Genomic DNA, 27,768 nt, shown 5'->3' with positions numbered 1-27,768 from the left:
ACCTTATATTCCGTCTGGGTAGCCTCCAACCTGATGGCATGAACATCGACTTCTCTAACTTCCGCTAAGACCCCACCTCCCCCTCGTACCCTATCTGTTACTCATTTTTATGCACACATTCTTTCTCTCAGTCTCCTTTTTCTCCCTCTGTCCCTCTGAATATACCCCTTGCCCATCCTCTGGGTCCCCCCCCCCCGTCTTTCTTCCCGGACCTCCTGTCCCATGATCCTCCAGTATCCCTTTTGCCTATCACCTGTCCAGCTCTTGGCTCCATCCCCCCCCCTCCTGTCTTCTCCTATCATTTTGGATCTCCCCCTCCCCCTCCAACTTTCAAATCCCTTACTCACTCTTCCTTCAGTTAGTCCTGACGAAGGGTCTCGGCCTGAAACGTCGACTGCACCTCTTCCTACAGATGCTGCCTGGCCTGCTGCGTTCACCAGCAACTTTGATGTGTGTTGCTTGAATTTCCAGCACCTGCAGAATTCCTGTTGTTTATTGATGATAATGTGATAGAATTGGAGGAGAGCTAATGTTGTTCCACTGCTTTAAAGAAAAGCTCTAAGAATAAACCAGGAACTTATTGGCCAGTGAGCCAGATGAGAGTAATGGGAAAGTTATCGAAAGGTATTCTAAGAGACCAGATATATGGGTATTTGCACAGACAGGGATTGATTAGGGATAGTCAGCATAGCTTGCTGTGTGGTAGGTCATGTCTAACCAATCTTAGAGTGTTTTTTGAGGAAAGTTGATGAAGTCAAGGCAGTTAATGTTGTCCACATGGACTTCAGCAAGGCAAATTACAAGGTCCTCTATGACAGGTTGGTCAAGAAGGTTCAGGTGCTTGGCATTCAAGGTGAGGTTGTAAACTGGATTAGACATTGGCTCTGCAGGAGAAGCCAGAGGGTGGTAGTACATGGTTGTCTCTCTAGTAGCCTGTGACTAGTGGAGTGCCAAAGGGATCAGTGCTGGATCCATTGTTGTTTGTCATCTGTATCAATGATCTGGATGATAAATGTGGCTTACTGGATCAGAACATTTGCCAATGATACTAAGATAGGGGGTGCAGTGGACTGCAAGGAAGACTATCAAAACTTACAGTGGGATGTGGACCAGCTGGAAAAATGGGCTGAAAGATGGAAGATGGAATTTAACGCAGACAGGGGTGAGGTGTAGCAGTTTGGGAGGACCAACCAGGGCGGTCTTACACATGAATAGTTGGGCATTGAGGAGTGTGGTAGAACAAAGGGATCTGGGAATACAGGTCCCTAATTCATTGAAAGTGGTGTCACAGGTAGATAGGGTAGATAGAGGAGGTCCTGTGAACCTCCTCTGAACAAATCTTCAGGCACATTGGCCTTCCTAGATCAAAAATAGTACAGGAGCTGGGATGTTATGTTAAAGTTGTATAAGACCACAAGACACAAGAGCAGAATTAGGTCAATTAGCCCATCGAGTCTGCTCTGTCATTCAATCATGGCTGATCCTTTTCATTCCCCTCCTCAGCCCCATTCCCCGGCCTTCTCCCCGTAACCTTTCATGCCATGTCCAATCAAGAACCTTTCAATCTCTGCCTTATATACACCCAACGACCTGGCCTCCACAGCTGCATGTGATAATAAATTCCCCAAATTTACCTCCCACTGGCTAAAGAAATTTCTCCACATTTCTGTTTTAAATGGATGCCCCTCTATCCTGAGGCTGTGCCCTCTTGTCCTAGACTCCTCCACCATGGGAAACATCCCTTCCACATCTACTCTGTCTAGACTTTTAAACATTCAAAAGGTTTCAATGAGATTCCCCTTCATCCTCCTAAATTCCAGTGAGTACAGACCCAGAGCCATCAAATGTTCCTCGTACGATAACCCTTTCATTCCTGGAATCATTCCTGTGAACCTCCTCTGAACTTTCTCTAATGCCAGCACATCTTTTCTTAAATAAGGAGCCCAAAACTGTTCACAATACTCAAGGTGAGGCCTCACCAGTGCCTTATAAAGCCTCAGCATCACATCCCTGCTCTTGTATTCTAGACTTTTTGAAATTCCATTTGCCTTCCTCACCACTGACTCAACCTGTAAGTTAACCTTTGGGCTGTTCTGCACAAGGACTCCCAAGTCCCTTTGTAACTCAGATTTTTGAATGTTCTCCCTGTTTAAAAAATAGTCTGCACATTTATTTCTACTACCAAAGTGCATGACCATGCATTTTCCAACTCAGTATTTCATTTGTCACTTGCTTGCCCATTCTCCTAATCTGTCTAAGTCCTTCTGCAGCCTACCTGTTTCTTCAACACTACCTGCCCCTCCACCAACCTTTGTATCATCTGCTAACTTGGCAACAAAGCCATCTATTCCATCATCTAAATCAGTGATACACAGCAGAAAAAGAAGTGGTCCCAACAGCAACCCCTATGGAACACCACCAATCATTGGCAGCCAACCAGAAAAGGATCCTTTTATTCCCACTCTCTGCCTCCTGCCAATCACCCAATGCTCTAACCATGCCATGGATCTTAACTTGGTAAGCAGGCTCACGTGTAGCACCTTTTCAAAGGCCTTCTGAAAGTCCAAACATACAATATCCATTGCATCCCTTTATCTATCCTATTTGTAATCTCCTCAAAGAATTCCAACAGGTTCATCAGGCAAGATTTTCCCTAAAGGAAACCACACTGACTTTGTCCTATCTTGTCCTGTGTCACTAAGTACTCCATAACCTCATCCTTAACAGTTGGCTCCAACACCTTCTCAACCACTGAAGTTAGACTAACTGGTCTATAGTTTCCTTTCTGCTGCCTTCCTCCTTTCTTAAAGAGTGGAATGACATTTGCAATTTTCCAGTCCTCTGGCACTATGCCCGAGTCCAATGATTTTTAAAAGATAATTACTAATGCCTCCACAATCTCTACTGCTATCTCTTTTTCAGAACCCTAGGATGCAGTTCATCTGGTCCGGGTGACTAATGTACCCTTAGGTCTTTCAGCTGTTTGGGCATCTTCTCTTTTGTAATAGTAACTGCACTCACTTCTCTTCCCTCACATCCTTCAATATCTGGCACACTGGTTAGTGTCTTCCACAGTGAAGACTATTGTAAAACACTAATTTAGTTAATCTGCCATCTCCTTGTCCCCCGTTATTATTTCTCCTGCCTCATTTTCTAGCAGTCCTATATCCACTCTCAATTCTCTTTTATTTTTAACATGCTTGAAAAAGCTTTTACCATCCACTTTGATATTGTTTGCTAGCTTGCTTTCATATTTCATCTTTTCCCTCCTAATGCTTCTTTTAGTTACTCTCTGCAAGTTTTTAAAAGCTTCCCAATCCTCTGTATTCCCACTAATTTTTACTTTGTTGTATGCCCTCTCTTTTGCTTTTACATTAGCTTTGACTTCCCTTGTCGGCCACAGTTGTACTATTTTGCCATTTGAGTATTTGAGCATCAGACATCAGTGAGGCCTAATTTGCAGTATTGTATGCAGTTTTGGTCACTTACTCACAGGAAATATGTAAATAAGGTGGAAGAGTACAGAGATGTTGCCAGGACTGGAGGACCTGAGTTATAAGGATAGACTGAATAGGTTAGAACTTTATTCCCTAGAACATAGAAGATTGAGGGGAGATTTGATAGAGGTACACAAAATTATGAGTGGCATAGACGGGGTAAATGTAAACAGGCTTTTTCCACTGAGGATGGGTGGGACTACAACAAGAGGTCATGGGTTAAGGGGGAAAAGTGAAATGTTTAAGGGGAACATGAGGGGAAAATTCTTCACTCAGAGGGTGGTGAGAGTGCGGAATGGACTGCCAGCTCAAGCGATGGATGCAATTTTGATTTCAAGGTCTAAGAGAGTTTAGGTCAGTACATGGATGGGAGGAATATGGAAGGCTATGGACCGGGTGCAGGTCTGTGGGACGAAATTTAAATGGGTTGGCATGGACTGGATGGGCCAAAGTGCCTGCCTCTGTGCTGCAGTTTTAGGTGACTCCATGACTCTAATCCACCCTGCAGTTTGAGAGGGAAAAGATTAAGTCAGATGAATCAGTATTACAGTGGAGTAAAGGGAATTACAGAGGCATGAGAGAGGAGATGGCTAAAGTTGATTGGAAGGGGACACTAGCGGGGATGATGGCAGAACAGAAATGGTTGGTGTTTCTGGGGAAAATTTGGAAGGCGCAGGATAGATACATCCCAAAGCAGAAAAAGTATTCTAAAGAGAGGATAAGGCAACTGTGGCTGACAAGGGAAGTCAAAGCCAGCATAAAAGAAAAGAAAGGCATATAAGAACAGCAAAAATTAGTGGGAAGTTAGAAGATTTGAAACCTTTTAAAAACCAGTAGAAGGCACTAAAAAATCATAAGGAGAGAAAACATAAAATATGAAGGTTAGCTAGCCAATAATATAAAAGAGGAAACCAAAAGTTTTTTAAAGATATATAAAGAGTAAAAGAGAGGTGAGAGTGGATATTGGGCCACAGGAAAATGATGGTGGAGAGGTAAGAATGGGGGACAAAGAAATGGAGGAGGAACTTACAAATATTTTGCATCAGTCTTCACTGTGGAAGACAGTAGCAGTATACCAGAAATTTAAGTGTCAGGGGCAGAAATGTGGGTAGTTGCTACTACTAAGGAGAAGGTGCTTGGGAAACTGAAAGGTCTGGGGTAGGTAGGTCACCTCGGCAGAGGGTTCTGAAAAAGAGATTGTGGAGGCATGAGTAATGATCTTTCAAGAATCACTAGATTCTGGAATGGTTCCAGAAGACTAGAAATTTGAAAATGTCACTCCACTCTTCAAGAAGGGAGAGAGGCAGAAGAAAGAAAATTATAGGCCAGTTGTTCTGACCTCAGTGGTTGGGAAGATGTTGGAGTCAATTATTAAGGATGAAATTTCAGGTTACTTGGAGGCACATGGAAAAAGTAGACCAAAGTCAGCATGATTTCCTTAAGGGGAAATCTCGCCTTACAAACCTGTTGGAATTCTTTAAGGGAAAAACAGGCAGGATAGACAAAGGAGAATCAGTGGATGTTACTTACTTAGATGTTCAGAGCCTTTGACAAGGTGCCAAAAATGAGGCATGGTCATAGACCGTGGAATTACTGGAAAGATACCAGCGTGGATAGAAGATTGGATGACTGGCAGGAGGCAAAAAGTGGGAATAAGGGTGTCATATTCAGGTTGGGTGCTGATGGCTAATGGCATTCCACAGGGGTCACTATTGTGACTGCTTCTTTTCAGATTTAATGTCAATGATTTGGATGATGGAATTGTTAGCTTAGTGACCAAGTTTGCTAACAATACAAAGATAGGTGGAGGGGCAGGTGGTGCTGAGGAAGCAGGGAGTCTGCAGAAAGACTTGGACAGATTGGGACAACGGGCAAAGAAGTGCCAGATGGAATATAGTGTAGGGAAGTGTTTGGTCATGCACTTTGGTAGAAGGAATAAAGGCATGGTCTATTTTTTTTAAATGGGGAGAAAATTCAAAAATCAAAGGTGCAAAGGGACTTGGGAGTCCCCATGCAGGATTACCTGAAGGTTAACTTACATGGTGAATTAATGGTAAGGAAGGGAAATGCAACATTAGCATTCATTTTGAGAGGACTAAAATAAGAGCAAGGATGTGATGCTGAGGCTTAATAAAGCATTGGTCAGATTGCACAGAGCATTGTGAGCAGCTCTGCGCAATTTATCCACTGGAGAGGGTCCAGAGGAGGTTTATAAGAATAATTCATGAGAAGGGTACGAGGAGCATTTGATGACTCTGGGCTTGTACTCGCTGGAGTTTAGAAGAATGGAGGAGGGGGAATCTCATTAAAACCTATCGAATATTGAAAGGCCAAGATAGAGTAGATGTAGAGAGGATGCTTCCTACAGTGAGTGAGCTTCGGACCAGAGGGCACAGCTTCAGGATGGACGCACATCCATTTAGAAAAGAGATGACGAGGAACCTCTTTAGCCAGAGGGTAGTGAAACTGTGGAGTTCAGTACCACAGACAGCTGTAGAACCAAGTCACTGAGTATATTTAAAATGGAGTTTGATAGGATCTTGGTTAGTCAGGGCATCAAAGGTTACAGGGAGAAGGCAGGGATAATAAATCAACCATGATGGAATGGTGAAATAGACACGATGGTCCAAGTGGTCTAATTGTGCTCCTATCTCTTATGGTCAAATGTGTTTTTCTCCTGACGCCGTGATGGAGAAATTCCCGCTGATGGAACCTGACTCACAGCCTATTTTGATTCTTAGAGAGGCTCTGACTTAGCTGCGATTGTGTGAAGGTGTCAAAAACATGCAGCTTATATACATCTGGATGCCCACCAGCAACAGCTGATGCCAGCAGTGATACCAGACAGGGATTCCTGAGGCAAATCAGTAACTTCAATCAAGTCCAAACAGATGAGAGAATTTTCTGCTTAACAGCTTCTAACTTCTAAGGACTCTTAAGACCTTAACTTTCTTGCTCTTGTGCAGCTGAGCAAATAGGTAAATTGTACACTAACAGTGGCTGATCTCAACATTATGACTGTTGTGACAAGTGTTTAAAGCTTTGATCAATGTATTCAGGGATTCCTCATTAACCTCTCTGAACATGCCACTTCCACTATTATTAGCAGCAATCGGTTACAACCATTTTCACTTACTTCCATAATCTACACTATTTAAAACAAAAATTCATCCAGGAAACTTTGTAATCCCACGGTTGTCACACAAAGTATTGAAAACATTATTATGTTTTATCATTAATCATTTTTGCTGCATTATAAATTGTCAAGACCACTTACGAGCCACCAGCCTCACTGAAGAGTCTCCCCTGATGTGGATGTAACAATCAGTCACGGCCATGAATTGCTCAACGTCTCAACAGGGAAGCTCTGCTGTTCCACCCTGGTAGTGAAGCGAGAATTATTTTCATTAGATTCTCTTCTCTCTACAATGCAGCAAGGGATTGAAGTGAGATTAACTTAATGTTACTGTACTCGAAGCATGATGATACTGATTTCAGGTCACTGATAAAAAGGGAGAGGGTTAAGTTAATATTTTTTTAACTGTAATGCAAATGATTTTACTTGCAGTGTAACTACGAAAGTTGCCAAAATCAGTAAGTATACTTTGGGCAATATTTGGATTCCAGGAGTTTTTGATTTTCTTTTTCAATGCCTGCAAATGGGTGGTGAGTCGTGTGTAAATTATCTCACTGAAGCAAGACATGCATCTTTTTTGTTTGTTTCCAGAACTCGCTCATTTTAATTCAGTGAGCTGAGAGTGTAAGAGTCTCTTTCCTGAAGTGTGGTACTCTGCTGGAGCCTGCAGCTCCTTCTTAAAGTGCTGGGGTGGGGGCACCTGCAATGAAATGAAACACAAATTTTACATGGCCAGCAATATTTTCACAAAGCACCAAGGATCTGAAAATCTGGACTGCAAGCCTTAAAAACTTCCAGGCCATTAGCATTTTTTTAAAAAAGTGACAACCACAAACAACACTCATTGACTTCAGCAAGAAAGTCCATATGGGAAGCTTAGAATGGCTGCTTCCCATCACTGGTCAATGTTTGATGAGTAGGGTCAGATAAGGTGATCATGCAGGTAGAATTGAGGATCATGCAGAAGGTGACCGATTAATATATATTCACGAAGCTGAAAAGCGATAAATACCTAGTATTGTTTACAGAACTGGTCTCCCTATCCAAGGAAGGATATACTCGCAGCAGAGGGAGTATATCGAAGGAACACTAGGTGTATTCCTGGGGTGTATTAGAAAAGTAAATAGTCTATTGCTCTTTTATAACGGGATACAAAAATAATGATATCTGACTAGAATGAAATGGGGCCTTTCATCTGCACTGTTGTGCACAGTTTTTGTCTCCTTACCAAAAAATAGTGTATTTGTTGTGCAGGGATTATAGATTCACCAGACTGGTTCCTGGGATGGCAGGTTAGTTGTATGAGGAGAAACTGACAGAACATTTTACCATAGGACCATAAGATAAATGAGCAGATAAAGGCCACTTGGCCCATCAAGTCTGCTCTGCCATTTCATCATGGCTGATCCAATCTTCCTCTCAACCACAGCTACAAGATGAATTCATAACTTCTATCGTCAGGAGAACAATCATGAAGGCAGCTTCCTTTACCACCCCACTCACTTGTGTTTCCACTTTCGGGGGGCTACGGACTTGTACCCCAAGATGCCTCGGTATATCAATGTTCCTCAGTGCCCAGCCAATCACTGTACACATTCCACTTGCACTTAACCTTCCAAAGTGCAACACTATGGCTCTCTCTGCTCTTTCTCCACCCAGATTTCCAACTGATCTCTATCCTGCTCTAACACAAACAGAAGAAGATCTGGCTGGAAATCAAAAGCAACACACACTGTGTCCTGCTGTGTCCTTTGACAACCATCTTCTCCAGCTACAAACCCAGTGATTTGCATATCACTTACTAACCAGAGTCTCTGCATTTTCATCCAAACTATTAATATATATTATAAACTGAGATCCCTGCACTAATCCTTGTGGAACATCACTTAGCACATACCTCCAGTCAGAACAACAGCCCTCTATCACTAAACTGGCCATACGGCCTCTCTGAAATGTATCATGAGGCTGCTTGCCCTCTGACCTAGCCTTAAAAGTTTTAAAAGAAGACTTGTCTTGCAAACTGACAGGGAAAACTTGCTGGTACAAGCAGAGGCTCCGAAATTGCAGTGTTTGGTTGAAGGCAGATATAAAGATCAAAAGCAGCAACAAATGGCTCAGAGCTCAGCTTGATTTCATAGAAAAAGAACAATCCAGAAGCAGTGAGAGGTATAAGGTTTGCAATGTATAGAGAGAAACACTCCGTTTCTTTTTATGGGCTTTGTTCAGTTGAACACAAAATGAGCCAAATTCAAGTGGGTTCAATAGCTCCATAAGAAGGGAACTGATAGATACCTGCTTAAGCGCTGTCTTTAAGGACACAAGCATAGGGATTGACAGGATAATTAAATCCTCAAAGGATCTATGAATCATGCAACCAAAGGTCTTAGTCTGGACACCAGTTGCTCACAGTGGTCTGAATGAGTCAGGCTGAAATTTCCCATTTAATTACTGGGACAGTTGATCTGGATTACCTTCCCGAGTAGTCCATTAGTAAGAAAGTGTCTGTGAAAGGATCAGGTATGAGACACTGAAAGTCATTACCTTCTACAATGAATATCCCACTTCTTACAGTTAATAACAAAATTCATAATGAAAATAAGAAACAGAATCCAAAGAACTCCAGTTGTCCTTTCATGCCTTCTCCACCGTTCCATCAGATTATGGATAATCAGTGACCTAGTATTATTCTCCCCACATCTCTACCTACCATGAAAAATGTATGCTTTAATGGGATCACCTCTCATTCTTCTAAACTCCAGGGAGCATGAACCTAATCTCTCCACTCAGGACAGATCCCCCCTCTTTATCTGATGTTCACTTGAGTGATTCCTATACTCCACTCTCATGAAACAAGGTGATTAGTAAACACATTTATTCTTGTCCCATGAACTGAGGTGCAGAGAAAAACTTTTCTTGTGCACAGTTCATACAGATCAATTCCTTTTCCGAGGATCGTGGTGGAAAGGCTTGTAAACTCCTGAGATCTTGAGAGTGATGTTGTCTGGAGTTTAGCCATTTGGAGCTTAGCTCCTGGTAGGGTCACCCACTGTGGTAAGGTCAAGAGGCAGGCTCCGGACAAAGAACGATCCAGCCATGACCATTGTAAGATGATGACACATCACAATGGCACTGAAGCTGGAGGAAGACTCCAGCAGTGAAGGATTCCCAGTCATCTTGCATTCCATGATGCTAGAACATGACACAATCTGTCAAGGACCGTGTGCATACCATGATGCTAGAACCTGACCCCAATCTGTCAGGGACTGTGAGCATTCCACAGTGCTAGAACCTGACCCCAATCTGTCAGGGACTGTGTGCATTCCATGGTGCTAGAACCTGACCCCAATCTGTCAGGGACCATGTGCAGTCCATGGTGTTAGAACCTGACCCCAATCTGTCAGGGACCGTGTGCATTCCACAGTGCTAGAAACTAACCCAATCTGTCAGGGACCGTGTGCATTCCACAGTGCGAGAAACTAACCCAATCTGTCAGGGACCGTGTGCATTCCACAGTGCTAGAACCTGACCCCAATCTGTCAGGGACCGTGTGCATTCCATGGTGTTAGAACCTGACCCCAATCTGTCAGGGACCGTGTGCATTCCACAGTGCTAGAACCTGACCCCAATCTGTCAGGGACCGTGTGCATTCCACAGTGCTAGAAACTAACCCAATCTGTCAGGGACCGTGTGCATTCCACAGTGCTAGAAACTAACCCAATCTGTCAGGGACCGTGTGCATTCCACAGTGCGAGAAACTAACCCAATCTGTCAGGGACCGTGTGCATTCCACAGTGCGAGAAACTAACCCAATCTGTCAGGGACCGTGTGCATTCCACAGTGCTAGAAACTAACCCAATCTGTCAGGGACCATGTGCATTCCACAGTGCGAGAAACTAACCCAATCTGTCAGGGACCGTGTGCATTCCACAGTGTGAGAAACTAACCCAATCTGTCAGGGACCGCGTGCATTCCACAGTGCTAGAAACTAACCCAATCTGTCAGGGACCATGTGCATTCCACAGTGCGAGAAACTAACCCAATCTGACAGGGACCGTGTGCATTCCACAGTGCTAGAAACTAACCCAATCTGTCAGGGACCATGTGCATTCCACAGTGCGAGAAACTAACCCAATCTGTCAGGGACCGTGTGCATTCCACAGTGCTAGAAGCTAACCCAATCTGTCAGGGACCATGTGCATTCCACAGTGCGAGAAACTAACCCAATCTGACAGGGACCGTGTGCATTCCACAGTGCTAGAAACTAACCCAATCTGTCAGGGACCGTGTGCATTCCACAGTGCGAGAAACTAACCCAATCTGTCAGGGACTGTGTGCATTCCACAGTGCTAGAAGCTAACCCAATCTGTCAGAGACCGTGTGCATTCCACAGTGCGAGAAACTAACCCAATCTGTCAGGGACCGTGTGCATTCCACAGTGCGAGAAACTAACCCAATCTGTCAGGGACCGCGTGCATTCCACAGTGCGAGAAACTAACCCAATCTGTCAGGGACCGTGTGCATTCCACAGTGCTAGAAGCCAACCCAATCTGTCAGGGACCGTGTGCATTCCACAGTGCGAGAAACTAACCCAATCTGTCAGGGACCGCGTGCATTCCACAGTGCGAGAAACTAACCCAATCTGTCAGAGACCGTGTGCATTCCACAGTGCGAGAAACTAACCCAATCTGTCAGGGACCGCGTGCATTCCACAGTGCGAGAAACTAACCCAATCTGTCAGGGACCGCGTGCATTCCACAGTGCTAGAAACTAACCCAATCTGTCAGGGACCGCGTGCATTCCACAGTGCTAGAAACTAACCCAATCTGTCAGGGACCGCGTGCATTCCACAGTGCGAGAAACTAACCCAATCTGTCAGAGACCGTGTGCATTCCACAGTGCTAGAAACTAACCCAATCTGTCAGGGACCGCGTGCATTCCACAGTGCTAGAAACTAACCCAATCTGTCAGGGACCGTGTGCATTCCACAGTGCGAGAAACTAACCCAATTTTCAGGGACCGTGTGCATTCCACAGTGCTAGAAACTAACCCAATCTGTCAGGGACCGCGTGCATTCCACAGTGCTAGAAACTAACCCAATCTGTCAGGGACCGCGTGCATTCCACAGTGCTAGAAACTAACCTAATCTGTCAGGGACCGTGTGCATTCCACAGTGCTAGAAGCTAACCCAATCTGTCAGGGACCGCGTGCATTCCACAGTGCTAGAAACTAACCCAATCTGTCAGGGACCGCGTGCATTCCACAGTGCGAGAAACTAACCCAATCTGTCAGGGACCGCGTGCATTCCACAGTGCTAGAAGCTAACCCAATCTGTCAGGGAACGCGTGCATTCCACAGTGCTAGAAGCTAACCCAATCTGTCAGTGACCGCGTGCATTCCACAGTGCGAGAAACTAACCCAATCTGTCAGGGACCGCGTGCATTCCACAGTGCTAGAACCTGACCCCAATCTGTCAGGGACCGTGTGCATTCCATGGTGTTAGAACCTGACCCCAATCTGTCAGGGACCGTGTGCATTCCACAGTGCTAGAACCTGACCCCAATCTGTCAGGGACCGTGTGCATTCCACAGTGCTAGAAACTAACCCAATCTGTCAGGGACCGTGTGCATTCCACAGTGCTAGAAACTAACCCAATCTGTCAGGGACCGTGTGCATTCCACAGTGCGAGAAACTAACCCAATCTGTCAGGGACCGTGTGCATTCCACAGTGCGAGAAACTAACCCAATCTGTCAGGGACCGTGTGCATTCCACAGTGCTAGAAACTAACCCAATCTGTCAGGGACCATGTGCATTCCACAGTGCGAGAAACTAACCCAATCTGTCAGGGACCGTGTGCATTCCACAGTGTGAGAAACTAACCCAATCTGTCAGGGACCGCGTGCATTCCACAGTGCTAGAAACTAACCCAATCTGTCAGGGACCATGTGCATTCCACAGTGCGAGAAACTAACCCAATCTGACAGGGACCGCGTGCATTCCACAGTGCTAGAAACTAACCCAATCTGTCAGGGACCATGTGCATTCCACAGTGCGAGAAACTAACCCAATCTGTCAGGGACCGTGTGCATTCCACAGTGCTAGAAGCTAACCCAATCTGTCAGGGACCATGTGCATTCCACAGTGCGAGAAACTAACCCAATCTGACAGGGACCGTGTGCATTCCACAGTGCTAGAAACTAACCCAATCTGTCAGGGACCGTGTGCATTCCACAGTGCGAGAAACTAACCCAATCTGTCAGGGACCGTGTGCATTCCACAGTGCTAGAAACTAACCCAATCTGTCAGGGACCGTGTGCATTCCACAGTGCGAGAAACTAACCCAATCTGTCAGGGACTGTGTGCATTCCACAGTGCTAGAAGCTAACCCAATCTGTCAGAGACCGTGTGCATTCCACAGTGCGAGAAACTAACCCAATCTGTCAGGGACCGTGTGCATTCCACAGTGCGAGAAACTAACCCAATCTGTCAGGGACCGCGTGCATTCCACAGTGCGAGAAACTAACCCAATCTGTCAGGGACCGTGTGCATTCCACAGTGCTAGAAGCCAACCCAATCTGTCAGGGACCGTGTGCATTCCACAGTGCGAGAAACTAACCCAATCTGTCAGGGACCGCGTGCATTCCACAGTGCGAGAAACTAACCCAATCTGTCAGAGACCGTGTGCATTCCACAGTGCGAGAAACTAACCCAATCTGTCAGGGACCGCGTGCATTCCACAGTGCGAGAAACTAACCCAATCTGTCAGGGACCGCGTGCATTCCACAGTGCTAGAAACTAACCCAATCTGTCAGGGACCGCGTGCATTCCACAGTGCTAGAAACTAACCCAATCTGTCAGGGACCGCGTGCATTCCACAGTGCGAGAAACTAACCCAATCTGTCAGAGACCGTGTGCATTCCACAGTGCTAGAAACTAACCCAATCTGTCAGGGACCGCGTGCATTCCACAGTGCTAGAAACTAACCCAATCTGTCAGGGACCGTGTGCATTCCACAGTGCGAGAAACTAACCCAATTTTCAGGGACCGTGTGCATTCCACAGTGCTAGAAACTAACCCAATCTGTCAGGGACCGCGTGCATTCCACAGTGCTAGAAACTAACCCAATCTGTCAGGGACCGCGTGCATTCCACAGTGCTAGAAACTAACCTAATCTGTCAGGGACCGTGTGCATTCCACAGTGCTAGAAGCTAACCCAATCTGTCAGGGACCGCGTGCATTCCACAGTGCTAGAAACTAACCCAATCTGTCAGGGACCGCGTGCATTCCACAGTGCGAGAAACTAACCCAATCTGTCAGGGACCGCGTGCATTCCACAGTGCTAGAAGCTAACCCAATCTGTCAGGGACCGCGTGCATTCCACAGTGCTAGAAGCTAACCCAATCTGTCAGGGACCGCGTGCATTCCACAGTGCTAGAAACTAACCCAATCTGTCAGGGACATGTGCATTCCACAGTGCGAGAAACTAACCCAATCTGTCAGGGACCGTGTGCATTCCACAGTGCGAGAAACTAACCCAATCTGTCAGGGACCGCGTGCATTCCACAGTGCGAGAAACTAACCCAATCTGTCAGGGACCGCGTGCATTCCACAGTGCTAGAAACTAACCCAATCTGTCAGGGACATGTGCATTCCACAGTGCGAGAAACTAACCCAATCTGTCAGGGACCGTGTGCATTCCACAGTGCGAGAAACTAACCCAATCTGTCAGGGACCGCGTGCATTCCACAGTGCGAGAAACTAACCCAATCTGTCAGGGACCGCGTGCATTCCACAGTGCGAGAAACTAACCCAATTTTCAGGGACCGTGTGCATTCCACAGTGCTAGAAACTAACCCAATCTGTCAGGGACCGCGTGCATTCCACAGTGCTAGAAACTAACCCAATCTGTCAGGGACCGCGTGCATTCCACAGTGCGAGAAACTAACCCAATCTGTCAGGGACCGCGTGCATTCCACAGTGCTAGAAGCTAACCCAATCTGTCAGGGACCGTGTGCATTCCACAGTGCGAGAAACTAACCCATTCTGTCAGGGACCATGTGGTGACTGCCGGTGCATCATCTCTCTACATTAAACAAAGTCATGCACAGACCTTCTCCATTGATCTGGTATGGTATCAGCCTCTACAGGCATCTGAAGACCCACCAATAGATAATTCCTTAGGAAAACAGCATACTCGACTTGAGTGATCACACTACAACAGATCAATTCATTACAACAGTACATTGAAGTAGTAAAAGTCCAGACAATAATGAAAAGTTAAAGCTACAGAGAAAGTGCAGTGCAGATAGACAATAGGGTGTGAGGTCATAGTGAGGTAGATTGAGATCAAGAGTCCAATGTTATGGTATAGTTTTAAATACCATTGATTTGTGAGTCACTTTATTCTGATTTTTTTTAGTGATTACATGCTATTAATCGGCTGCCACTAATTCTAATTCTAGAAGCCTTCAAGAAGGGAAAAAAGAAGAGACTACTATCGGTGGGATCCCATAAAGAAACCCAAATTCACCAACATCAACATGGAGTCATACAACATCTCGCAAACCATGACAAATGAGACACATTTAATTATCCCAGATGCAGCCCACTACATCATCGTCATTCTGTATGCGTCGGCCACCTTTCTGTCTTTGAGTGGAAACTTGCTGGTCATCTGGGTCCTGACCATGGGCTGCAGAACCAGAACAGATATCACCGTGTTCCTCATCAACCTTGCTGTGGCTGACCTGACCATGGCCATTTTTTGCATCCCCCTCACATTTACTGAGGTTCTCTTGCAACGGTGGCTCTTTGGGGAATTCCTCTGCCCTCTGGTGCGGTTTGCACAAGTAAGTGTTTTGCTTAAAATATCAAATTCTGTTCTATTACTGGTTTAAAGCAGTACAGTCTTTTAAAAAAAATTAAACAGTTTTGCTTGTGAAGTACGACGTCTGTATGACAGGTGAGTCAACACTATCATGAAAACATCAAATGTCTGTAAATGGAAAGTGAATGCAATGGTTTCTTCTTTCTTAAAATGCATGAAGCAGGTTTTTCTCGAGTAATCATCACAGTTAACACCCCTGCTAATCTAACGAATCATGGTGCCAGAGTCAAACAAGTATCTCTGCCATAACTGATTTCATGCTCTGCTTTGAAAAGTTTACAGCCATTCTTTCACATAAATTTTCAAATTAATACTTGATAGCATCAAAAACTATGCAGAAAATCAAGGCCAGCAATATTTCAAGAATCCATATGATTGAAATTATTTTTGATCCTCCCCTGCACAAAAAATGAGCCACAAGCACTGAACTGATTATATAATATTATTCTAATTGTAAGTATCAGTCATGTCAGCTTCAAGAAGCCCAATAAGCTGCAGAGCATGATAAAAGTATCAATAGGACTTCTGCACAATGACTCAAAGCAACTCCCCTTTGCACCATATAGATGACAGGATGGTCTGTGCTGAGTTAACAGATCTTCCATAGGTTACCCGGACTCAATATTCATGGACTCTTGCAGATGTTGAGAGAAATTTTCATGGTTTCACTTGTGATTTGATAATTTCATCTTCTTAAGTGACAGTGTAAGTTGCATACTATATCTGCACAAGGAGAGTAGTGGACACTGGGAGCTGCTGTTGTCCATGAGGCATTGAGAAATTTATACTTGCCCGTTTTGGAGTCAGTACTTGCTGCACCTGATTTCAGAATGTATGGATATGGTTGGAAGAGTCTATGTTATCAATGGCCTGGCTTGTCTCAAAGAGCCAGTGAGAATCAGGCGGCTGCTGGCGTCATTGTGTGGATTTTAGGCAAACAAAGATGAAGGATAAATAGGAGGTGGAGGGGAATGGAGATGAGAAATAAGAGGGAGACAGAGGAGGAGCTGAGCTAGCAGGGATTAGAAAGAATGGTTGCTGGGGAGACAAGTCAGCCCTCATACAGTAAGTGTGGATTAAAATACTTTGCTTCAAAAATTTATTTTGCAGATCGCTCGGACTAGTTTTACAAAGTGTAGTCAGCAGTTGCTTCAGATCTAACCAGACTTGCAGTGGGGTCCTTGAGAAGGGAAAGGCCACTGACTTGTTATAAAGTCTGAAATAGGTATGTCTTTCCAATACAATAAGCTACACGCACTCAATGAACAATACAGAACCATGCAAAAGTCTTAGGCACATATATATAGCTTGTCAATGTGGAGAGGAGAGCGAGTTTGATAATCTGGTGGGAGCACAGTATATTAGGAATGGTGAAAGTGGGGCACCGTGAAAAGGATGTGTGACAGGTGGCAGAGAAGGAGTCCCAGGGGCAAGGGCTGACATGGTATGGCAGCATGCACACCCATCCCTGAGGCACCAGGCAAGGTCATTTGATTGCAAACAATTGGTTTATTGATCATTACAGAATGTCTCTCTGGTCCTTCCCACTCCTTCCTCTCTCCCCAACCATGATTCCCCTCTCCCTGTTCCCTTCCCACTCTCAGTCCACAATAGAGACCCATATCAGAATTAGGTTTATCATCACTCACATGTGTCATGAAATTTGTTTTTTTCTCCAACAGCAGTAGAGTGCAATACATAAAATTACTACAGCTCTCTGCAAAAGTCTTGTGGACCCAAACTATATTTATGTTCCTAGACTTTTACACTGCTGGATGTCTGTGCCTCCTGAGTACAATATTGGCTGCTCATCAGACTGGCAAATGCCTGACAAGTAAGAACAGCTCAGCTGAACTTAAGACCTTATGTTTCTGGATGAGACAGAATAACATTCTCTAGGTAGAAAAAGAACATGGTTAGAATGCTTTTTCAGACATCAGTAGCATCTGCTTAATGAAAGATAAAGACCTCTAGATCCGTGACTGAATGCTAATCTACTGTCTAGTTCATTGACTTCCCACAGTGAACACAGATTAATAGTTGCAATTCTGTTGAAATTAATCCTTTTTCCAGATTCTGCAAAGCTCAGTAACTCTGTCAAACCAATCCCTGCAATAATAACTGAATTTAGATTCTACTGAACTGCGGGCTCCAGAATTTCTCACCAACCCATTCCATAAGACCATAGGACAAAGAAGCAGAAGCCGGCCATTCGGCCCATCGAGTCTTCTCTGCCATTTTATCATGAGCTGATCCATTCTCCCATTTAGTCCCACTCCCCCACCTTCTCACCATAACCTTTGATGCCCTGGCTACTCAGATACCTACCAATCTCTGCCTTAAACACACCCAATGACTTGGCCTCCACTGCCGCCTGTGGCAACAAATTCCATAGATTCACCACCCTCTGACTAAAAAAATTTCTTTGCATTTCTGTTCTGAATGGGCGCCCTTCAATCTTAAGTCATGCCCTCTCGTACTAGACTCCCCCGTCATGGGAAACAACTTTGCCACGTCCACTCTGTCCATGCCTTTCAACATTCAAAATGTTTCTATGAGGTCTCCCCTCATTCTTCTAAACTCCAAGGAATACAGTCCAAGAGCGGACAAACGTTCCTCATATGTTAACCCTCTCATGCCCAGAATCATTCTAGTGAATCTTCTCTGTACTCTCTCCAAGATCAGCACATCCTTTCTTAAATAAGGAGACCAAAACTGCCCACAGTACTCCAAGTGAGGTCTCACCAGTGCCTTATAGAGCCTCAACATCACATCCCTGCTCCTATACTCTATTCCTTTAGAGATGAATGCCAACATTTCATTCGCCTTCTTCATCACCGACTCAACCTGGAAGTTAACCTTAAGGGAATCCTGTACGAGGACTCCCAAGTCCCGTTGCATCTCAGAACTTTGAATTCTTTTCCCATTTAAATAATAGTCTGCCCGTTTATTTTTTCTGCCAAAGTGCATAACCATACACTTTCCAACATTGTGTTTCATTTGCCACTTCTTTGCCCATTCTTCCAATCTATCCAAGTCTCTCTGCAGACTCTCCGTTTCCTCAGCACTACCGGCCCCTCCACCTATCTTCGTATCGTCAGCAAACTTAGCCACAAAGCCATCTATTCCATAATCCAAATCGTTGATGTACAATGTAAAAAGAAGTGGCCCCAACCCTGATCCCTGTGGAACACCACTGGTAACCGGCAGCCAACCAGAATAGGATCCCTTTATTCCCACTCTCTGTTTCCTGCCAATCAGCCAACGCTCTATCCACGAATGTAACTTTCCCGTAATTCCATAGGCTCTTATCTTGTTAAGTAGCCTCATGTGTGGCACCTTGTCAAAGGCCTTCTGAAAATCCAAATATACAACATCCACTGCATCTCCCTTGTCTAGCCTACTGGTAATTTCCTCAAAAAATTGTAATAGGTTTGTCAGGCAGGATTTTCCTTTAAGGAATCGATGCTGAGTTCTGCCTATCTTGTCACATGCCTCCAGGTACTCTGTAACCTCATCCTTGACAATCGACTCCAATAACTTCCCAACCACCGATGTCAAGCTAACAGGTCTATAATTTCCTTTTTGCTTCCTTGCCCCCTTCTTAAATAGCGGAGTGACATTTGCAATCTTCCAGTCCTCCGGAACCATGCCAGAATCTATCGACTTTTGAAAGATCATCGCTAATGCCTCCGCAATCTCCACAGCTACTTCCTTCAGAACACGCGGGTGCATTCCATCTGGTCCGGGAGATTTATCTACCTTTAGGCTGTTCAGCTTCCTGAGTACTTTCCCTGTCGTAATTGTGACTGCGCACATTTCTCTTCCCTGCTACCCTTGAGTGTCCGGTATCCTGCTGATGTCTTCCTCAGTGAAGACTGATGCAAAATACTCGTTCAGTTTCTCCGCCATCTCCTTATCTCCCATTACAATTTCTCCAGCATCATTTTCTATCGGTCCTATATCTACTCTCACCTGTCTTTTACTCTTTATAGACTTGAAAAAGCTTTTAGTATCGTCTTTGATATTATTTGCTAGCTTCCTTTCATAGTTAATCTTTTCCCTCTTAATGACCTTCTTAGTTTCCTTTTGTAAGGTTTTAAAAACTTCCCAATCCTCTGTCTTCCCACTAATTTTTGCTTCCTTGTATACCCTCTCCTTTCCTTTAACTTTGGCTTTGACTTTTCTTGTCAGACACGGTTGCATCCTTTTCCCACTTGAAAATTTCTTCTTTTTTGGAATATACTTATCTTGCACCTTCCTCACTTCTCGCATAAACTCCAGCCACTGCTGTTCCGCCGTCCTTCCCGCTAGTGTCCCTTTCCAGTCAACATTGGTCAGTTCCTCTCTCATGCCACTGTAATTTCCTTTACTCCACTGAAATACCAACACATCGGATTTCGACTTCTCATTTTCAAATTTCACAGTGAACTCAATCATGTTATGATCACTGCCTCCTAAGGGTTCCTTCACCTTAATCTCCCTAATCATCTCTGGTTCATTACACAATACTCAAACCAGTACAGCTGATCCCCTAGTGGGCTCAACAACAAGCTGTTCTAAAAAGCCATCTCGTAGACATTCTACAAACTCTCTCTACAAATTTTCCCAATCCACTCGCATCTTAAAATCCCCCACAATTATCATAATACTGCCCTTCTGACAAGCCTTTTCTATTTCCTGTTGTAATTTGTAGTCCATATCACTGCAGCTGTTCGGAGGTCTGTATATAACTGCCATCAGGGTCCTTTTACCCCTGCGATGTCTTAGTTCAACCCATAAAGATTCTGCACCTTCCGATCCTATATCACTTCTTTCTAATGATTTATTATCATTTCTTACCAATAAAGCCACGCCACCCCCTCTGCCTACCTTCCTATCCTTCCGATACACCGTGTATCCTTGGATGTTCAGCTCCCAGAGACATGCATCCTTTAGACAGGTCTCAGTGATGGCCACAATATCATAACTGCCAATCTGTAGCTGTACGACAAGATCATCCACCTTATTCCTCATGCTGCGTGCATTTAAGTATAACACCTTAAGTCCAGTATTTGGTACTTTTTGCTTTGATTGCACTGCAACTCATCCCAATGGCTGCAAATTTCCCTCATCCCCTGCCTGTCCTTCCTGACACCTTTACTGCTCACTATGTGACATTTATTTCTGCTTTCCCCCTCCTCCGCTCTATCATTCCAGTTCCCATCCCCCTGCTAAATTAGTTTAAATCCTCCCTACAGCTCTGTTAAACCTTCCCGCCAGGATATTGTTCCCCTTCGGGTTCAAGTGTAACCCATCCTTTTTGAACAGGTCATACTTCCCCCAGAAGAGATCCCAATGATCCAAGAATCTGAAGCCCTGCCCCCTGCACCAGTCTCTCAGCCACACATTCATCTGCCTGATCCTACTATTCTTGCCCTCTCTAGCACGTGGCACAGGTAGCAATCCTGAGATTACTACCCTGGAGGTCCTGCTTCTCAGCTTCCTTCCTAACTCCTGGAAATCTCTCTTCAGGACCTCCTCCCTTTTCCTGTCTATGTCATTGGTACCAACATGTACCAAGACAGCTGGCTGCTCGCCCTCTCCCTTCAGAATATTCTGGACCCGATCCGAGACATCCTGTACCCTAGCACCTGGGAGGCAACACACCATGCGGGTATCTCTGTAAGGCTCACAAAATCTCCTGACTGTTCCCCTGACTATAGAATCCCCTATGACCACCTCTTCACAGTGTACTCAATCATGTTATGATCACTGCCTCCTAAGGGTTCCTTCACCTTAATCTCTCTATCATTTCTGGTTCATTACACAATTCTTCTTCTCCCTCCTTCCCTTCTGCACAACAGCGCCAGGCTCAGTGCCAGAGACCCGGTCACAGTGGTCATCCCCTGTCAGGTCATCCCCCTCAACAGCATCCAAAACAAGATACTTGTTGCTGAGGGGGGCAGCCACAGGGGTGCTCTCCACTATCCGGGCATTTTCCTTCTCTCTCCTGATAGTCACCCAGTTTTCTGAACCCTGTAGCCTAGGGATGACTGCCTCCCTGTAGCTCCTGTCTAACACCTCTTCACTTTCCCTAATAAGCAGCAGGTCATCGAGCTGAAGCTCCAGATCCCTAACACGGTCTCTGAGGAGCTGCATCTCGGTGCACCTGGCGCAGATGTGGCCATCAGGGAGGCTGGAGGTCTCCCAGGATTCCCACATCTGACACCCTGAACAAAGCATTAACGCTGCAGGCATTCTACCAAGTTCTACAGGAATGAAACAAGGATAAATAAGTCTACTCACCCACTTACCTTGCCAAACACACAAACTTTTTAAACTGTTAGCTCATACCATTAGTTGTGTGAGCCCTATTGTTCCTCTGGCTGTCCAGGCCGATTCGCCAAGGGGTAAAAAAAGAGTTGGTGCCTCGCTCACACCTCTTCCCATTACCGCCTAAGCCTGTTGAGCCAAAGCCCTACACTCTGCTGCCACTCACTCCACTGCCCGCTCCGACCACTACCCACTGTATAGGGCGGCCTCCTTTTTAAACTCTCCGTGCTGTCCTGTCTACGTCACGCGCCCGCGCGGTCTCGTCCTTCTTGTACTCAAAGAAGTTTTTTAAAAAACTGCCTTCCTTCAGAATTTAGCTCTAACGCCACTCTTCTTGCCCCGATCCAAAATGAGCAATAATTGGTGGTGATAACTACATCCTGAAAAATAAATAAGCAAAAGGGTGTTCCTCGCGAAAGACTTCTCTAAGGCCTGTACACTTATTAACAGCATGAATCTGTATGCAGTCCCTGCTTAATTCACTGCCACAGACTGTTGTGGAGGCCACTCATTGGCTATATTTAAAGCGGAGGTGGATAGTTTTTGATTAGTAAGGGAGTCAAAGGTTACGGGGAGAAGGCAGGAGAATAGGGTTGAGAGGGGAAATAAATCAGCCATGATCGAATGGTGGAGCAGAGTCAATGAGCCAAATGGCCTAAGTCTGCTCTGATGTCTTGTGGTCTTAATGTCACTGCTGCACTATTGATTACATTGGGTTTGTAATGAGGGCGACAGAGAAGGAAGCAAACTCACTTATGTGTTCCATAACAAGAAGAGTTTAGGTCCTACCTATAGGTTACATACTTACTTCCCCCAAACAATCCCCAGATCTCCAATTCCTTGCCCATCAATCTGATTGTGTACCTGACCACTCTCCAATGGCTGATTGACTTGCAGCAAGCCTCAAGAGGCTGACATCACCCACTTCCCTTCTCCTCACTAATACCCAACCATCTACCTGAACTTGGGCTCCCCTGCCTGAAGTCACCAACTTCCCTTCTCTCCAACCATCTACTCAAACTTGAGCTCCTCTGCCCTGCAGTGCTGGCAACCTATACCCGAGACAAACCTCCCTCTCTTCACACACACCACCAATGCAAAGTGAGTAAAGGACTGTCATGGGTTAATTATTTCAGGCAGAATCTGCAGCAACTGGCTCTCAATAAATTGTTGTCCCACCGTGTATAGTCAAGTGAAAACAAAACTGCTGGTTCTAGAAACCAGAAATAAACTGTTGGGAATACAGAGCAGATCAGACAGCATCTGTTAAAATAGAAACAAGGTTAACATTTCAGGTTGAAAAGCTGGAGGGAACAGAACTAGTTTTAAGTTACAAAAATAGTGTGGATGGGAAGGAAAGGACAAAGGAAATGTCTCTGAAAGAGTGAAGACAGAGGTGCCATGAAGATAAACTGTTAATGAAGTAACCTGGTTGGAAGATTAATCAGAGTGATTAATAAGACAGGGAGAAAACATCAAAATAAAATCTGTGAGATGTGGTGAATTAGAGAGAAAAAACGCAAAGGAATGTGAAAACTGCGAAATGCAGAGAGCTGTAGGAAATGCCCAGTAGATCAGGCCAAGTTAATGGAGAGATAAGATTGACCTAATGTAACTGATGGATAACCTACAACAGAACTGGTCCATTCTAATACAAAACAATGAAGTGAGCTGTTAAATACAGTATCAATTGCGATAAGCTGGAATTTGCCCAAATTGAAGATGAGATGCTGTTCCTCACACTTGTTATAACAGTGCAGCAGCCCACAGCTGGATGGGTCAGAGTGGGACTGGGATGGAGATTCCATGTGGCAAACATCAGGAAGCTCAGGGTTGGCAATGCAATTGCCCCACAAATCAATCACTAGTCTGTGTTTGGTCTCTCCAATGTCGTGGAGGTCACTTTATGAGCACCAAATGCACATTAGATTGGATGAAGTGTAGCGAATTGCTGTTTCACGTAAAAGGATTGTTCAGTCCTTGGATGGCGAGAAGTGGTTAATCTGTTCCCCGAGTTGAAGGCAGAGGTCAGAAATGGAGGAGCAAACCAAAGACGGACCACATGAAGAGGAGAGCGGGTGAAACATTTGTGATGACATTCTTGAACTGTGTGTGAAAGTGTCTAAAATGATGACAAACTTCTATAGACTTCTATAGTGGAGAGGATACTGACTGGCTGCATCTCAGTCTGGCACGGAAACACCAATGCCCTTGAATGGAAAATCCCACAATAAATAATGGATATGGCCCAATCTATCATGGGTAAAGCCCTCCCCACCATTGAGCGCATCCACACAGAGCATCACAGGAAAGCAGCACCCATCACCGGGGACAGTCACCACCCAGGCCCTGCTTTGTTCTCGCTGCTGCCATCAGGAAAAAGCTACAGGAGCCTCAGAACTCACACCACCAGGTTCAGGAACAGTTATTACCCTTCAACCATCAGGCTTTTGAACCAAAGGGGATAACTTCACTCAAACTCACTCACCCCATCAGTGAACTGTTCCCACAACCCATGGACTCACTGTCAGGGATTCCCCATCTTAGGTCCTCAGTACTTATTGCTTATTTATTTGACTTATTATTTATTTCTTCTCTTGTTTTCCATTTGCACAGTATCTTGTCTTTTTTGCACACAGGCTGTCCTCTCGGTTGGGTGTGATCTTTTATTGATTCTATTATAATTATTGGATGTATTTGCCGGCAAGAAAACGAATCTCAGGGTTGTATATGGTGACATGTATGCACTTTGAAAATAAAATTACTTTGACCATTGTGGATCGGTCAGCAGTGGTGAAGAGAAAGATTTCATTTTCTTACTTTTCATCCAACATCCTGATTCTCTCACACAGCCTATTAATTTCAGCAAGGCCATTGGCATTTCCAGCCTCATTGACACACGACAGCCAGAACACCCCATCGACAGTGACTGTTGTTGCTGGAGGTTAGCCTAACTGTTCATTCAGCTGCCCACTTGTCAAATCAGAACCAGAACCAGGTTTGTTATCATTCATGTATGCTGTGAAGTTTGCTGTTTTGCGACAGCAGGACAGTGCACGACATAAAAAAATTACCATAGTTTACGCTAAGGAACAGAAAAATAAATAAATCAATAAACAAACAGTGTAAAAGGAGAGCAAATAATGAATAGAACATACAAAATTCTGATGGTGGAGGAAAAGAAGCTTTCCAAAACGGCTGTGTGTGGGCCCTCGGGCTCCTGTACCTCCCTACTGATGATAGTAATGAGAAGAGGACGTGTCCTGGGTGGTGAGGGTCCTTAACGATGGATGTCGCGTTCTGGTGGATTGCCTTTTGAAGATGTCCCCGACAGTGGGAGGCTGGTACCCATGATGGAGTATAACCCTCGGCAGCCTTTTCCAGCTCTGTGCAATTCCTCACCGTGTCCCTGGGAACAAGGGATCTTCCGGCTTTCCCATCAGATGAGTGAGCCCTGATCCTTGGCTCTGCTGAGGTTTCCCGGTGCAACAGGACCACTGAGATGCTGAGCTATCTGGCTCCAACAGAAAACGTGAAAAATTGGCTCCGTCTCGCACAATGAGAAGTGGTGTTGGGGGCAAACTTAGGGAAACTATGCCATTGTCACACAACTCATTCTGATCAGCTTTTTGAAAACCCTACCTCTTGTCATCTTCTCTGCCCTATATATTTTTCTTGTTATTTTCCTTTTATTGTGTATCACATTGTTAGCATTAAAAGTGCTAACCCTTGTTCAGTTTTCTTCACAATGTTACTTCATTCTCTTTAGGCCCACTTGTAAATATTGTTACTGTTGTTTCTTGAAGTCTCAGTAATATTCCCCTGAGTATCTATCATTATCTTTGCATTATCAGAGAATTTTTAGCATGCATCCCTTTTAAGAGCTTTGTAAAATTATTGCCGATATTAGACCATAAGACATAGGAGCAGATTAGACCACATGACCCATTGAGTCTGCTTCACGGTTTCATCATGGCTGATCCAATTTTCGTCTCAGCCCCAATCTCCGGCCTTCTCCCCGTATCCCTTTATGTCCTGTCTAATCAAGAATCTATCAACGTCTGCCTTAAATATACCCATTAACATGGCCCCCACAGCTGCCTGTGGCAATGAATTCCACAGATTCACCACCTTCTAGCTAAAGAAATTCCTCCTCATCTCCGTTCTAAATGGACATCCTGCTATTCTGAGGCTGTGTTCTCTGGTCTTAGACTCCCCCATCATGGGAAACATCCTCTCCACATCCACTCCGTTGAGGCCTTTCAATATTTGATAAATTTCAATGAGGTCCCCCGTCACTCTTCTGAATTACAGTGAGAACAGGAACAGAGCCATCAAACACCCCTCATCTGATAAGCCTCATATTATCAGCTATGTAGTTGTGAATTGTAAATGCTAACCAAAAGTTATCCAGAAATACTTCTCAAAAAAATCCTCATTGCTTTCTTCTCATAATTATCTCATGTTCTCCTTTTAACGGTGTGCTGAACAATAGAAATGAATTATTAAACCTTCCTAAACATGAAATACAAACTCATCATTTTAGAGCAAAGGAGCCTCTTAGATGAGTTAATAATTCAATCTTTTCATTGGATTTATAACTCTCCCTATAACAGCATGGTGCTCAATACTCTACAGGATAAGACAGATAAGTTTTATGTGAATGCTGTGTCCACAGAGTATAGTGATACAATTTTAATGATCAGGAAAAGGAATGTGGATGGAAACTAAGCATCTATCTAACAGAAATACCAGTTACTTTTTGGTGTTTTTTTTAATATATTCTAAGCAGAATTTGTTTGAGATAAGCATTAAGAGTTCCATGAGTTTAGCTGTTAGGAGGTCTATTTCTGAATTCTAGTTGAATTTAAGTATAATTTAGAAAGAGACTGAAACACAGAGTGGGTGGGATGCTTTGAACTGTGGAAAACTAGGGAAGAAAATGTTGGTTTGGGGGTCAGTTTTTAAGGCCGCAAGATCAGCAGTGAAATAAAAAAGACTTTAGAAAAGTACTGGTAGGCCCCAAACCAGTTTTGCTTTGCTATATTGTAGTATATTCTGTTGAATTCTGTAGTTTGCACTTTAACAGAGTTAACAGAATGGACAAATAACCAAATTACTCTTGAGGGAATTTAAATATTATAAAACATTATATTGAGAGGTAGGGTGGAGATACATCTCTACCAAATGAGATGTAAGGCACTCCTTCCCTCCACTGGTCTACAGGCCACCCTTGGGCAAGGTGTAGCACCTGCTTGGCCCCCTAATCAGTGAAGCCATGGGAGCAGGAGGTGGGTGGTCATATGAACAGCTGGTGTACATCACAAGTCCTGGTTATGCGACCACTGATGCCAGACAGACAATGTCTGAAGAATATTGATAATGACTGGGGCCACCCGTCTTGTAAAGACACTGCCCAGAAGGTGGTAATGGCAAACCACTTCTATAGAAAAATTCGCCAAGAACAATCATCGTCAAAAGACCATGATCAACATTGTACGATAAGTCATACGATACGGCACATAATGATGATGAAGATGAATGAGTCTAGGCAGCTCATTCTTAACAACTATTGTGGTGTTAGTCTCAGCTAGCAGAGCTTTCAAGACCTTATGAAACACAATAGAGGTAAGGGCTCCTGGGTTCAGCTTACTTTCTTCAATGAGCTTCCATCCTTTGACAATGGACAAATCTTTTTGTTAGGCAAACTTCTGCCCCTTCTGATCTCAGTCGCTAACTCTGCTCCCTTCCCTAGACTTCTTAACTTGTACTTGGTCTCTAAATTTCTTTGGGCTCTGAACCACATTTGGCCTTTAATTTTTGGCTTTTAACTTTTGGAGTTTCATCTCCCTGAGCATTCACAGTTTAACACTCGCTGCTGTGGCTATAAAATAGGAGACAAAGTTCTAGTCAGATCCTGTCATTAAATTCATTG

General features: G+C 44.5%; 1 protein-coding gene across 2 annotated transcripts in view; it reads left to right on the top strand.

The window, feature by feature from the left end:
• LOC134349252 (neuropeptide Y receptor type 5-like) overlaps positions 1 to 27,768 on the top strand; it is a 68,149-nt gene that overhangs the window by 4,455 nt on the left and 35,926 nt on the right. For both annotated transcript variants that reach the window (XM_063053287.1, XM_063053288.1), the window contains exon 2: positions 15,094 to 15,480. In XM_063053287.1, coding sequence (XP_062909357.1) covers positions 15,094 to 15,480 — 387 coding nt within the window. The remainder of the gene's footprint in view (positions 1 to 15,093; positions 15,481 to 27,768) is intronic.

This window comes from Mobula hypostoma, chromosome 7 (assembly GCF_963921235.1).
Source record: "Mobula hypostoma chromosome 7, sMobHyp1.1, whole genome shotgun sequence".
In the NCBI taxonomy this organism is placed as follows: domain Eukaryota; kingdom Metazoa; phylum Chordata; class Chondrichthyes; order Myliobatiformes; family Myliobatidae; genus Mobula; species Mobula hypostoma.
This window is presented reverse-complemented; position numbering and strand designations above follow the sequence as displayed.